We start from the raw sequence: 14,118 nt of genomic DNA, 5'->3' as shown, positions 1-14,118 counted from the left end.
GTAAAATCGCGCGGAGAATATCAAATGGCGCCAACGTTACTGTCGGAAGTTTTCTGATGGTAACATTCAATTTATCTCGTCTACTTTCTAACTATATTTCGTTGCTAAATCCGATGGAAATTACCGTCGAATGAAAAAAATTCGACGGTAATATGTTACCAGCAAGGTTTATTCCATCGGATAAGTACCGACACAAAATCCGATAGTAACAGGTATACGGTCAGTTTTCATTTGATTTTCTGACAGTTAATCTGACGGTACTCAATGTTTTTCTTTTAGTGACGCACATGCCATTGTCTCCCATTCTTGCTGCGACTGATCATTTGTTCTGCTCTGACTGTTCTTGTTGCTGCTGCTGTGGCGGCGCTGCTACACCGGTGGGGTTGTACATTTTGTATGGTGATGACGCGACGGTGGAATGCGAGTGAGAGGAGAAAGGGTTTTTCTTTTATTTTCTGCTTTGTGTTTAGATAGAATAAAAACTAGAGAGAGTATTTTTATTATTAAAACTATTTTTTAAAGATTTTGAACTGAGTTAACGGTACAATAATATTGATATAATTTTAAAACGTTAGAGATATAAATAGGAAAATTAAAATATTAGGGTTAAGTTTGGGAATTACCTTAAACGTTGGGGATAAAAATGATACATTACTCAAACAAATATTATTTATACACAAAGTGAATTCATATACAAATTGATATTATTTAATTTATTCAGCCCTATTTTCGTTTTTACTATTGTATTTTACTTTTAGTATGAGTTTCTAAACCTCCTAGGTTGAGGGGAGGAGCCCTCCTGAGTCTAATGAATAAATAAAAGTATTATTGTTTCTCTTCGATCTGTGTTTGATTAATTCTGAAATGTGTATTCGTTCTTCATCAATATGAATGCGTTGAACTGGAATAAGGTTATCACATTCTACATGGGTTCAGAGTGTATCTTTCATCGGACAATGATGAACCACCAGCTTGAATACATGTCTCTCAGACAGCTAATCCACAACTTCGTTGGGGATTTCTCGAGACATCAGTTCAGCCAATTTACGGTGAGATTAGGGTCTCTGTGGTAGAGGCTAGAACCTAACGCGCTTCACCATCAAGTAGATATGGATCCGTGTAACACCCTAACTATCAAAAGTCACACTTCCGGCTGCGCCACTCTGATAGCTTGGGTATTACAACGACTCTTGAAATATTTAGTACTATATGAGCCTATTTAAAATTTTCTGAAGCTTCGTCGTCCATATCCTGAAAAGGGAAAAACCTGTAGGGGGTGAGAACCTAACCACACGGTCTCACCACGGAGTTTTAAAGTTGTCATAAAAAGATATTTAATAAGAAAACTGTTTTCAAGCTCAGTGATTATCATGCCTTATGAATCTTTTAAAAACCAATAAGTAAACATTCAAAACCTTTTCAAAGAAACAAAGTTTAATCTTTCAGAAATCTGAAACCTTTCCTTTCTTAAAAGAAAATCTCAATCAGAAACCAACCACGTAATCAACAACACAATCATTAATTCAGCACCAAAGTTCATTCTCAAATGTAGCACATCACGACAAACACAGGCAAGACAGACAAGGAAAGCACAAGTAGGTAGCAGTTACAGCAAATAGTTCAAGTAGCAGTTAAGAATAGTTTAGCAATTAGGCAAACCCAAACAAGTTCAAACCCAAACAAAGCATACAAATGCATATGATGCATGCCTGTCCTATGGCTGATGAGGCTCATCTGTCGGTTATCCAGCCAACCCGACAAGTCTGAATTGTCCTTAGAATGTCCCCCGTCGCGCATCCCCATGAGTCTATGCATAGATTTTACATTCATACATCATTCAAATCACTCACTGGGGGCTATCCATACCCGGGAATTTATACGTGCCCAGTCACCCTTACGACGTAGGGTCAACAGAGTATCGAGATCCAACCTGGAACACGTGGTGGCAAGCCACGGTTCTTTACCCAGGAAACTCGTATCTCAGATAAACGTGCGGAAGCCACATATGTTTATTCATAATCATTCGTCCATCATCATTTCCGCATTTCATTAACATTTCATACCAAACCAATCATCATTCAAGCCATAAGTCACTTTTTATTTCTCAAATCTCTTCAAACTCATAATTCAACTTTCCTTAAAATCAATTTCCTTTTCAAGTCTTAGTCGCTTAATATAACATTTTACAAAACTTCCAAGAGACTTTCAATCATAACCGTAAAACGGAACTTTCTTTGAGAAGACACAAGTCTTTAGGGAAGAATAACCTGCCTCACTTCTCAAACTCTTTAGAAATCCTCGGAATCATAATTACTCAAACTAAAATCATTTAAAATGGAGACTCAAAACCAAAACCAATGCATATAGGCCAAAAGTTCCGAACCAGTTTCAAAACCAACATTATTTAAGTCCAAAAAACCCAATTTCTTTTCATTCTTAAATCAGAAACTTTCCCAAAGGCTCGGATTTGTTTAGTTAAAATTTAAAGAATACTTCAAAAGTAATACGAAATTAAGTAATCAGAGCTCAATTTCCTTTAAAATCTGCTAAAACTCCTCCAAAGGTATTTCTTTGACCAAACCTCAAAACATAAGTCCCCTCATGTTTAACTCAAACTTAAAACATAAGCATTCCTTAAAAGATTAAACTTGAATCTCTTGTTTCTTAATAAATCAAGAACCAAACAACAGAACCTCTCAAATCCAGTCCTTTTCTAAATCATATCTTAAAACAAAATCTTGAATTTCATAAAATTTCGGCAGCATCTCCCCTAAAACTTGGACTTTGCCACCCGTTTCGGGTCCCAACCAAACCAGTATACAACCCCTTTCACGGGTTCAAAACCAAATCAGTTTAAAATCAGACTAATTTCGAAAATTCATATCCTTCTCATAATTCAAGAAATCAAATCCAAACTCAATCCATTTTCAATGAACAAAACTCGTTTTCCAAAATTGTAATGGAATATTTCAGCAACCAACCATATAACCAAATCAAACAACAATCCAATATAACCACAAATACGTTCATCACAAAACAGCTCAGCAATATATAAGGCTTATATAACCACAAAAGTACATTTATCACATTAATATCCATTTATAACAACTCCAAATTATAAAACTAAGTTCTTTGAAAAAGCCCCTACCTCGACACGTTCAAACCACAATCCAAATGCCTCAAGAAATTCCTTTCCTCTCGACCCGAAATCAATGCAACTGAAACCTCAGCTCTGCTCGCTTCCTCAAAAGCAGAACAGCCTCAAACGTGACATGCGGCCCCGGTTTCTAATTCCTAAAACATCAATATCGTGGAAACCTCAAAACACATATCAGAAAACCAAAGGCGAGGATCTCGGGGTAGAGACACTTACTGGAATAAAAGAACGACACGCCAACCACCCCAAACTTAACTGGCAGCAGCTCTGACAGTGGCCAGGGGCTTCAGTGGCTCAGCAACAACCTTAATTTTTGACATGCAAACCCATAAAGTTAACCCTACAACATCTATACATCAGAATCCTTAACCACAGGTAGCTAGAATAATTACAGAAGGAGCTTCAAGGCGCGGCAACTCACCGGAAAAAGAAGAATGACAGAAGTGGAGCAGCGGCTCCGATGGCAACCTCCGGCAGCGGCGATGGAGACAGCCTCACGGACGGCGGCGTGGTTTGGCGGTGGGCGGACCGGCGGCGACAGATTCGACGCGCGTCTCCTCTCTCCATGGCTGAGCACCCTCGCGATTCTGTTTCCTCCCTCGCACATCCTTCTCTTGTGACAGAACAGTGGTGGTGACGGCTTGGAGCACGGCACGGCGGTGGTGACAAAACTGGCCTTTCCTCTTTCGCGCATCTCTTCTTCGCGACGGCGCAGCTGGCGGCGGCAAGGACGAACAGCGGCGACGGGTTGACGGCGGCGCGAGGTTCTCCTTCTCTTCGTGGTTCTAGAGGCGGCCCGTGGACGAACCGGCAACCCGCCGCCTCCTCCTTCGCCGGCGCTCTCCCTCTCTCTCTTGGATCCACCCTCTTCTCTCGCAACCCTCACTCCATTTTCTTTCTTTTCCCTTCTTTCTGTTCTTTACTGTGAGTGTGGGTGAGTTGTGTGTGCACCGTGTGAGTGGGGTGAGGTTAGTGTATTGTTAGGGTTTGAGGTGGTGTGGGGTAGATTAGGAAATTTAAATAAAAATAGGGATAATAATGTAATTTTTCAAAATAAATAAAAATAGAATAATAATTGAAAACCAAATTAAATATAGAGTATCTATCTCAAAAATACCTTCTAAATACAATTTCTAAATTATTTTCATTCAAATACTAAATTAACAAAAATTGGAGATAAGTAATTTAATTCTCCTTTATTTATAAAGTAAGGTTAGAAATCTAAATATTTAAAAGTAAGACATATAAAATATTTACTATTTATTTATTTATTTTCTTTTATAAGAACTCTAAATAATAAATAAGAATTTACTCAACTTATGTATAAAAATCTCTAAAAATATGATTTTAAATAAATATAATAGACCATAAATATTTAATTAATAACTTTTCAAAATTAGGGGTCTTACCCCACTTATAAAAATTTTCGTCCTCGAAAATTAAGTTAATACACAAAATACTAAAATAGTTTTGAATACTTTACTTTGGTATACTTTAGAAAAATAGAGGTCTTGGCAGATATAGGCATATAGTTTTCCAAATACCGAATAATTCATAAAACTTAGGTGTAAGAGAAAAATATGGTCTAAAGTTAAAAGATGGTTCATAGCAAAAATGTTATAGGGGCTACTATTTTACCAAAACTTGGAGCACAAGAAGGTGTAAGTGTTCAAGTTAGGTGTTCGCAAAAACAAAGGGGTAACTAGGTGGCAGAAGTTTGAAAACAGGTTGACGTGAACAAACAGGATAACGTCTGCGCATACATTTCGTACTAACTCCAAAATTTCAACTTCCCAATTCTATCAGTCACTTCACAACCCCTTAACCGCCACAAGCATAATCATCCGCAAACTTTTACGAGGAACAAAACTACCACACTCCTTATAACATTGCATATTTACCGCTTTCCCTTTTCACGTTTACGAACTGCATTCTAAAGAGACTAACGCTTCGCTTATTACGCCTAAAGGTCATACGTGACTCTAAAGCTATCTCCGAGTTTATTCGAAGGATATAACACCTTGGAAAAGGACAAGCGACAAGGATAAAATTCGCAAGAGCTTGAAAGAATTGTTGAGATCACAAATAAGCAGGTATGCACAAGGAATGAAGAGTGCCAGAAAGAAGATTAGTTCGGCAATCTCAAGAATGACTCTCGAATCAATGAAATCTGATAGGAATAATAAAAAGAAAAGTAGTGCAGTAGTTTGAAATAAAATCAAGTCGAGTCTCGAAATATGAGGTTTACAGAAGAAGAGTGTTTAAAACCAAAGATAAAGCTTATAGAACTAAAGAGTATGGTTTAAAAAAAAATACTTTCTAATACTTTGTTCGTAAAGAATGGAAAACTTAAGGGAAAGTTATTTCATGTTTTGAAAAAGAAAATGGGTAACAAACATCCTTCAAAAGATTAATAAAAGCGTAAATGGGGCATTATCTCAATATAAATTCAAGTGGAAATAGATTACACAAACTTTGTAAATGGAAAGATTAATTTAGCTAAGAGCAACATTGCATTTTCTCTTCTTTTTCAAGCATATATGAAAACTACAATCTTGTTGGAAGGAAACCTGAGATAGAGTTTTACTCATAAAATAAAAGAAGATACGTTACAATCAAACAGGTTTAAATCACATACAGAAATTTTCAGAGTATAAGGTAAAGGAGTGTAGGCTGAATTGAAAGCGATTTTATTAAAACTTCAATAGACAGTTATATCGCACCAAGACAAGTTCAAATCATATCAAAGAGAGGTACTGCTCAAGTAAAGGAATGCAAAGTCAAGAACAACTTTGCATAAGAATAAATCAAAACTTGTTTAAAAAGGTTTAAAACAAAACTCCAATAATATACTTGAAATCACAGCTTTATAAGGATGTTCAATAATATTAAGATGCACTAAGAAGAAAACCAACTCATTTCAAGAAAGGGACTCAGCAGCTTAAAAGGTTGATTCAAAACTTAAATAATTTTTTTTTTCAAAAGAATTCAAAACTTCTTCAAAAATGGTTGAAAACAAAATTTTGAAAGTATACTTGGAATAACCACCTCGCAAAAATCATTTAAGAAGATTACGATGCGCTTAAAAGGTAATCAGCCCATGGAAGAAAGGATCTTTAAATCAAGGGAGTTTAAACAAGATCCAGAGGCATGAGATATCAAACAAGCTTTCAATCGATCCAAAAGAATACAAAACTTGTAAGGAAAGACACTCGATTAATAGTGAATTTTCATGAAAGAACCTTTGATTAAACAAAGACAAATAAGAGGACAAACGTTGCACTAGATTGAAATAAATTCAGGATGACTCGGACGAGTATGAGATTCACAAGAGAAGGAAAACTAAGACTAATGGTGATGTTTGTAACAATAAAAGAATAATTAAAAACAGAACCAAGTATATCATTCAAAGAAGTGAAAAGCTTAAAAAGGAATTGGTCTGTTCCTAAGAGGAAGGATATGAGCCCAATACTTTCAAAAGAACAACAATTGCATAGGCAATGTATCATACTAAACCAAATTCAAATTAAAAATAAATTAAGTGAAGTTTGTCAAATGAAAGTTAACTGAAATAAAAGCAAAAGTCTTGTTTCAGGAAGTTTGAAGAATACGCAAGTACATAGTCAAGTAAATATATATTCATAAAAATTCCAATTGAAAAAGGATCAAATTATATTTAAATGAATAAATCTAAGGTAAAATATTCTTATAAAATTAAATAAAGAGTAAGTAGTACTTTTAGAAAGAAACATGCTTTAACTATACGAAGAATTTATTCATTTCTTATAGGAGAGTACTTATAAAATCAAAAGCTATTGTATTCAGAATTCAAAGAATGATTACAATCAGAATTAAACTGGAAAAAAAAAGTCAAATAGAACTATTTTCAAAAGAGGCTCCAAAATAAAAATTTCAGAAGAAACTACTAGCAGTGATATATTACATCAAAACAAGGTCAAAGTGTTTATCACTCTTGTACGGGAACATAAAGCCAATGGTTGTAATCTGAGCAAAATACGCATAAGTTATAGAACACGAAACAGGAGAACCAAATCGAGTAATTAGCTTGCTAAGAATCGCAACTCTTAAGATTTCAAACGGTTTAGGAATCAAGGATTATGCGTTACACTAAAATAAATTCAATATCAAATCAAGAAATACAGAATTTATGAACAGTGTCAAAGTTGAATGTTCCCTAAAGATTCAAGCAATAAGTAGGAACATAATCAAGCAAGGATATGTATGAAGGACAAGATATGATGGAAAAATATCGAGAACATATTCCAAGAAAGAGACCAAGAGAACTTGAGACTTCAATACAATTAATAAAGAAAGAGATAACATCAAGTACGAATATAGATTATACGTCGAAACGGAACTTATCTCTAGAACTTAGTTTCTAACGTTCCCAAAACTCACGTCTCGCGTTATCTATGACTCGTTTATCGCCTATGATAACCCATTAATGCCTACATATACATAATTCACTAGTGTTAAGCCGGCCAAACTTAATATCAGGAATTATGTAATACAAGACTAATGGCATTAATCAATAGACCGTCATGTGCATAAAGCTCTATTCTCGTTATCCAAACAAGACCTACTACATGACAGACTCTCTGAGTATGCAATTGAAGCATAGTCGGTCCATTCCTCAGGCTCTACAGGAAGGACCGTTCTGATACCATAATGTAACACCCTAACTATCAAAAGTCACACTTCCGGCTGCGCCACTCTGATAGCTTGGGTATTACAACGACTCTTGAAATATTTAGTACTATATGAGCCTGTTTAAAATTTTCCCGAATATTCGAAACATACATCCATACGTTACAATACTTACAAATAATTCATATACATACATATATATACACATCATATCAATATAAAAACTTCACACATCAAAACTCTTATCCCTCTTGCAAAATGCGCTAGAAATAAAGGCGAGGGAAAAAATAAATAAAAACTAAGATCATACAAAATAATGTCGAATAAACAGAAAACGAATATAACTCTTCTGAAGCTTCGTCGTCCATATCCTGAAAAGGAAAAACCTGTAGGGGGTGAGAACCTAACCACACGGTCTCACCACGGAGTTTCAAAGTTGTCATAAAAAGATATTTAATAAGAAAACTGTTTTCAAACTCAGAGATTATCATGCCTTATGAATCTTTTAAAAACCATTAAGTAAACGTTCAAAACCTTTTCAAAGAAAAAAAGTTTAATCTTTCAGAAATCTGAAACCTTTCCTTTCTTAAAAGAAAATCTCAATCAGAAACCAACCACGCAATCAACAACACAATCATTAATTCAGCACTAAAGTTCATTCTCAAATGTAGCACATCAGGACAAACATAGGCAAGACAGACAAGGAAAGCACAAGTAGGTAGCAGTTACAGCAAATAGTTCAAGTAGCAGTTAAGAACAGTTTAGCAATTAGGCAAACCCAAACAAGTTCAAACCCAAACAAAGCATACAAATGCATATGATGCATGCCTGTCCTATGGCTGATGAGGCTCATCTGTCGGTTATCCAGCCAACCCGACAAGTATGAATTGTCCTTAGACTGTCCCCCGTCGCGCATCCCCATGAGTCTATGCATAGATTTTACATTCATACATCATTCAAATCACTCACTGGGGGCTATCCATACCCGGGAATTTATACGTTCCCGGTCACCCTTACGACGTAAGGTCAACAGAGTATCGAGATCCAACCTAGAACACGTGGTGGCAAGCCACGGTTCTTTACCCAGGGAACTCGTATCTCAGATAAACGTGCGGAAGCCACATATGTTTATTCATAATCATTCGTCCATCATCATTTCCGCATTTCATTAACATTTCATACTAAACCAATCATCATTCAAGCCATAAGTCACTTTTTATTTCTCAAATCTCTTCAAACTCATAATTCAACTTTCCTCAAAATCAATTTCCTTTTCAAGTCTTAGTCGCTTAATATAACATTTTACAAAACTTCCAAGAGACTTTCAATCATAACCGTAAAATGGAACTTTCTTTGAGAAGACACAAGTCTTTAGGGAAGAATAACCTGCCTCACTTCTCAAACTCTTTAGAAATCCTCGGAATCATAATTACTCAAACTAAAATCATTTAAAATGGAGACTCAAAACCAAAACCAAGGCATATAGGCCAAAAGTTCCGAACCAGTTTCAAAACCAACATTATTTAAGTCCAAAAAACCCAATTTCTTTTCATTCTTAAATCAGAAACTTTCCCAAAGGCTCGGATTTGTTTAGTTAAAATTTAAAGAATACTTCAAAAGTAATACGAAATTAAGTAATCAGAGCTCAATTTCCTTTAAAATCTGCTAAAACTCCTCCAAAGGTATTTCTTTGACCAAACCTCAAAACATAAGTCCCCTCATGTTTAACTCAAACTTAAAACATAAGCATTCCTTAAAAGATTAAACTTGAATCTCCTGTTTCTTAATAAATCAAGAACCAAACAACAGAACCTCTCAAATCCAGTCCTTTTCTAAATCATATCTTAAAACAAAATCTTGAATTTCATAAAATTTCGGCAGCATCTCCCCTAAAACTTGGATTTTGCCACCCGTTTCGGGTCCCAACCAAACTAATATACAACCCCTTCCACGGGTTCAAACCCAAATCAGTTTAAAATCAGACTAATTTTGAAAATTCATATCCTTCTCATAATTCAAGAAATCAAATCCAAACTCAATCCATTTTCAATGAACCAAACTCGTTTTCCAAAATTGTAATGGAATATTTCAGCAACCAACCATATAACCAAATCAAACAGCAATCCAATATAACCACAAATACGTTCATCACAAAATAGCTCAGCAATATATAAGGCTTATATAACCACAAAAGTACATTTATCACATTAATATCCATTTATAACAACTCCAAATCATAAAACTAAGTTCTTTGAAAAAGCCCCTACCTCGACACGTTCAAACCACAATCCAAATGCCTTAAGAAATTTCTTTCCTCTCGACCCGAAATCAATGCAACTAAAACCTCAGCTCTGCTCACTTCCGCAAAAGCAGAACAGCCTCAAACGTGACGTGCGGGCCCGGTTTCTAATTCCTAAAATATCAATATCGTGGAAACCTCAAAACACATATCAGAAAACCAAAGGCGAGGATCCCGGGGTAAAGACACTTACTGGAATAAAAGAACGACACGCCAACCACCCCAAACTTAATCGGCAGCAGCTCTGACAGTGGCCAGGGGCTTCAGTGGCTCAGCAACAACCTTAATTTTTGACATGCAAACCCATAAAGTTAACCTTACAACATCTATACATCAGAATCCTTAACCACAGGTAGCTAGAATAATTACAGAAGGAGCTTCAAGGCGCGACAACTCACCGGAAAAAGAAGAATGACAGAAGTGGAGCAGTGGCTCCGATGGCGACCTTCGGCAGCGGTGATGGAGAAAGCCTCACGGACGGCGGCGTGGTTTGGCGGTGGGCGGACCGGCGGCGACAGATTCGACGTGCGTCTCCTCTCTCCGTGGCTGAGCACCCTCGCGATTCTGTTTCCTCCCTCGCACATCCTTCTCTTGTGACAGAATAATGGTGGTGACGGCATGGAGCACGGCACGACGGTGGTGACAGAACCGGCCTTTCCTCTTTCGCGCATCTCTTCTTCGCGGCGGCGCAACTGGCGGCGGCAAGGACGAACAGCGGCGACGGGTTGACGGTGGCGCGAGCTTCTCCTTCTCTTCGCGGTTCTAGAGGCGGCTCGTGGACGAACCGGCAACCCGCGGCCTCCTTTTTTGCCGGCGCTCTCCCTCTCTCTCTTGGATCCACCCTTTTCTCTCGCAACCCTCACTCCATTTTCTTTCTTTTTCCTTCTTTCTGTTCTTTACTGTGAGTGTGGGTGAGTTGTGTGTGCACCGTGTGAGTGGGGTGAGGTTAGTGTATTGTTAGGGTTTGAGGTGGTGTGGGGTAGATTAGGAAATTTAAATAAAAATAGGGATAATAATGTAATTTTATAAAATAAATAAAAATAGAATAATAATTGAAAACCAAATTAAATATAGAGTATCTATCTCAAAAATACCTTCTAAATACAATTTTTAAATTATTTTCATTCAAAATATAATAGACCATAAATATTTAATTAATAACTTTTCAAAATTAGGGGTCTTACAATCCGCACTTTAATCCAATTGGTTTTATCCCTTTCGGACATTTTTCTTACAACTCTATTCCTATTCCTATCCTTTAACTTAATTACAATTCGGTATTTCTTTCACAATCAACAACCTTCTAATCTGCCTGACTAAGACCTGCAAGATAACCATAGCTTGCTTCAAATCATAATCCTCGTGGGATCGACCCTGACTCGCTCAGGTATTACTTGGACGACCCAGTGCACTTGCTGGTACAATAGTATGAAAAGGTGTAGGGATTTGTGCCACCACAAAATCATACCTTGACTGATTCCTCCCTAAACTTGGAATACCTCAAAATGCCCTTCTTCCAAAATCTCCAAGCCTTCAACTCTTTACCAAATGAATTTTTGGCTTCCAAGGCTCAAATTAAACCTCCAATATCCACCAGTTGGACTCCAATTTAACAAGAAATACAATCTAATACATATAATATAACTATAATAAACATAGGTTTACCAATTTCAATTATTCACAAATGTTCGATAATTTTCTCACCTTACCCACAGTTGTTTTGGACAAAACACAACAATTCCTACTTGCTTGCTTGATCCTAAAATATGAAAACATCACAAATTTCAATGCTTGTAACCCAAAATTTTGAAATTGAAAGGAGGAAGGGATGTGTGAGAAAATATGAATTCCTTACCACTTTGTTTAGATGGTTTTGAAGAGCTCGATGTGGTGGTCGTGTGGCCGCAAACAGTGCGGCGGTCGGAGTTTCGGATTGGAAGATATGACAAATTGAATTTTAGGAGGAGATGAAGTTAGGGTTCCATGGCTGTTGCTTCTTCTTCAGCGTTATTCCATTAAGTTTTTGGAGAAGAAAGCTGAGTTGTGTTATATATGTTGTGCGATGGGCTCAGTTCAGGCTTGATCCAACCGATTCAATCCGTTGGCCTGGTTTCGGACTAAAATCTTTAAAATTAGTGTCAAATTTTGTATTTTTAATATTTCTACTTTTCTAGATTATAAAAATTTAATTTCCTAATTTCTTTGAACAATATTTAATTTATTAACTAATTATTTATCAATTTTACAAAATTTATATAAATAATTAACAATGCTTGTGTTCAATTATTTACATTAATACAGACTTAAACATACAGACAATCCAGAACAACAACAATGAGTAAATGCATATAATAAAAATATCAAATGAACTTATACATCAAGTACTTTCGAATGAGAACTAGAAACTTTATTCCAGGTACCCATATATTCAGTAGATAATATAATTATAATGTAATAACTTGCAATATTTTAGATATAAAAATGTGCAAACTCTAACTAATCCAATAACAGTGATAAAATTAATTGTAAAAGAATCATTAGAAAATTACAAAAGCAGATAACTTTTTTTCAAATCTAAAATAATTTTTAGTCAGTTAAAAACAAAAAGACTATGAATTAATAGTTAAAAGTATAAATTAATAATAAAAAATTAAGTACAATTGTAAAATTAATTAATCTAATCCCAAAATTCTATCCGATTAGAATTAAATATATATGTAAAATTAATTTATCATCCCTCATATTGCTAATTTCTCCTAAATTCTTTTTTTTTCTTCAATAACTTTCAAATCAAATTTTTAAAGACCTCAAACTCAAATTAAAAATCCTCAATCATTAGCTCATAATCCTTAAAATCAAAGCTTTACCCTAAATTACTTAATTAAATTCTCAAATAAATCTGAAATTCAATTAGCCATGTCTCAACCAATATCATTCATCATTATTTAATCCTTACCCACTATTACTAACAATACAAAATAATTCATCAATTCAATCCATCAATTTTAGCCACAACCGTGGTCACCGTATTAGATTTAGTTACATAAATACCAAACCTTACTCAAGTGTTAAAATTTTTAAATTTCTTGTCCTTTAGTGTTTTTCTCCAAAAATTTTCGAAAAACAAAGGTATTAGATCTAAAAATTTTAAGTTTTTTGTCTTTTTTGTATTTTTCTCTTTCATCATAAAATTCAAAAAATTCAAAAAAATATCTTTTCTAACTAATTTTCAACCATAATTTTCGAAAATCATAAGTAAAATTCAGATTTTAATTTTTAAAATTTTATCTTATCATATCTTAGTAGTCAAGTTTTCAAAAATCAAATTTTTCAAAAATTAAAAATCATATCTTTTTCAAAAATCTTATCTTTTCTAAAACTTATCATATCTTTTTCAAAATTTAAAAATCTTATGTTATCTTTTTCAAATTTCAAATTTTTAAATCATATCGTTTTCAAAATCAAATTTCAAAATCTTATCTTTTTAAAATCAATTTCAAAATCTTTTTAATTTCATATCTTATCTTTTTCTAATTTCAAACTTTAATTTCAAATCCTCTCTTATCTTATCTTCTATTTTATTTTTAAATTTAAATATTTTCTTATCTTATCTTTTATTTTTATTTTTATCTTTTCTTAATTAATATCTTATCTTCTCTCTCTTATTTTTCAAAATTACCTAACTAACTCTCTTCTCTCTTAATTTTCGAAAAATAACTCTCATCTTCTCTCTCTTCTTTTTCAAAACCACCTAACTAACTCTTCTCTTCCTTAATTTTCGAAAATAATATCTTCTTGTCTCTCTCTTCTTTTTTAAAACTATCTAACTAACTCCCTTCTCTCTTAAATTTCGAAAACTTCTCTCTTTTTTCTCTCTTCTATTTTCGAAAATTTAACAATTAAAATTTTAACTAACTTATTTTCGAAAATAATTAAATTAATAAAAATAAAAAATATTTTAATTGTTATTTACTTTTTCTATTTATACCTCTCC

General features: G+C 34.6%; 1 protein-coding gene and 2 long non-coding RNA genes across 6 annotated transcripts; all 3 read right to left on the bottom strand.

Annotated features, from left to right (window-relative positions):
• LOC107648281 lies at positions 1,216–4,119 on the bottom strand. Of its 4 annotated transcripts, none has more exons than XR_002349002.1 (4): positions 3,579–4,119; positions 3,374–3,497; positions 3,149–3,294; positions 1,216–1,251 (listed from the first exon to the last, which is right to left on the bottom strand). XR_002349002.1 is itself a non-coding variant. In XM_021104631.1 (2 exons), the coding sequence occupies exons 1-2, from the start codon at positions 3,849–3,851 to the stop codon at positions 3,409–3,411; spliced, it is 327 nt and encodes a 108-aa protein (XP_020960290.1). In that variant the 5' UTR covers positions 3,852–4,108; the 3' UTR covers positions 3,178–3,408. The 4 variants fall into 4 exon arrangements, 1 of the variants encoding a protein (XP_020960290.1); XR_002349001.1 differs by having other exon boundaries at positions 1,223–1,267; positions 3,579–4,115; XR_001621840.2 differs by having other exon boundaries at positions 1,223–1,267; positions 3,374–3,462; positions 3,579–4,114.
• LOC110263414 lies at positions 7,928–10,205 on the bottom strand. Its single transcript, XR_002349003.1, has 2 exons — positions 10,093–10,205; positions 7,928–8,196 (listed from the first exon to the last, which is right to left on the bottom strand). It is a non-coding gene; the product is annotated as an uncharacterized LOC110263414 (long non-coding RNA).
• LOC107648282 lies at positions 10,200–11,054 on the bottom strand. Its single transcript, XR_002349004.1, has 3 exons — positions 10,523–11,054; positions 10,318–10,406; positions 10,200–10,238 (listed from the first exon to the last, which is right to left on the bottom strand). It is a non-coding gene; the product is annotated as an uncharacterized LOC107648282 (long non-coding RNA).

Source organism: Arachis ipaensis, chromosome B06 (assembly GCF_000816755.2).
Source record: "Arachis ipaensis cultivar K30076 chromosome B06, Araip1.1, whole genome shotgun sequence".
Lineage (NCBI taxonomy): Eukaryota > Viridiplantae > Streptophyta > Magnoliopsida > Fabales > Fabaceae > Arachis > Arachis ipaensis.
Note: the sequence above shows the minus strand (reverse complement) of the source record. Positions and strands in the feature narration are given on the sequence as shown.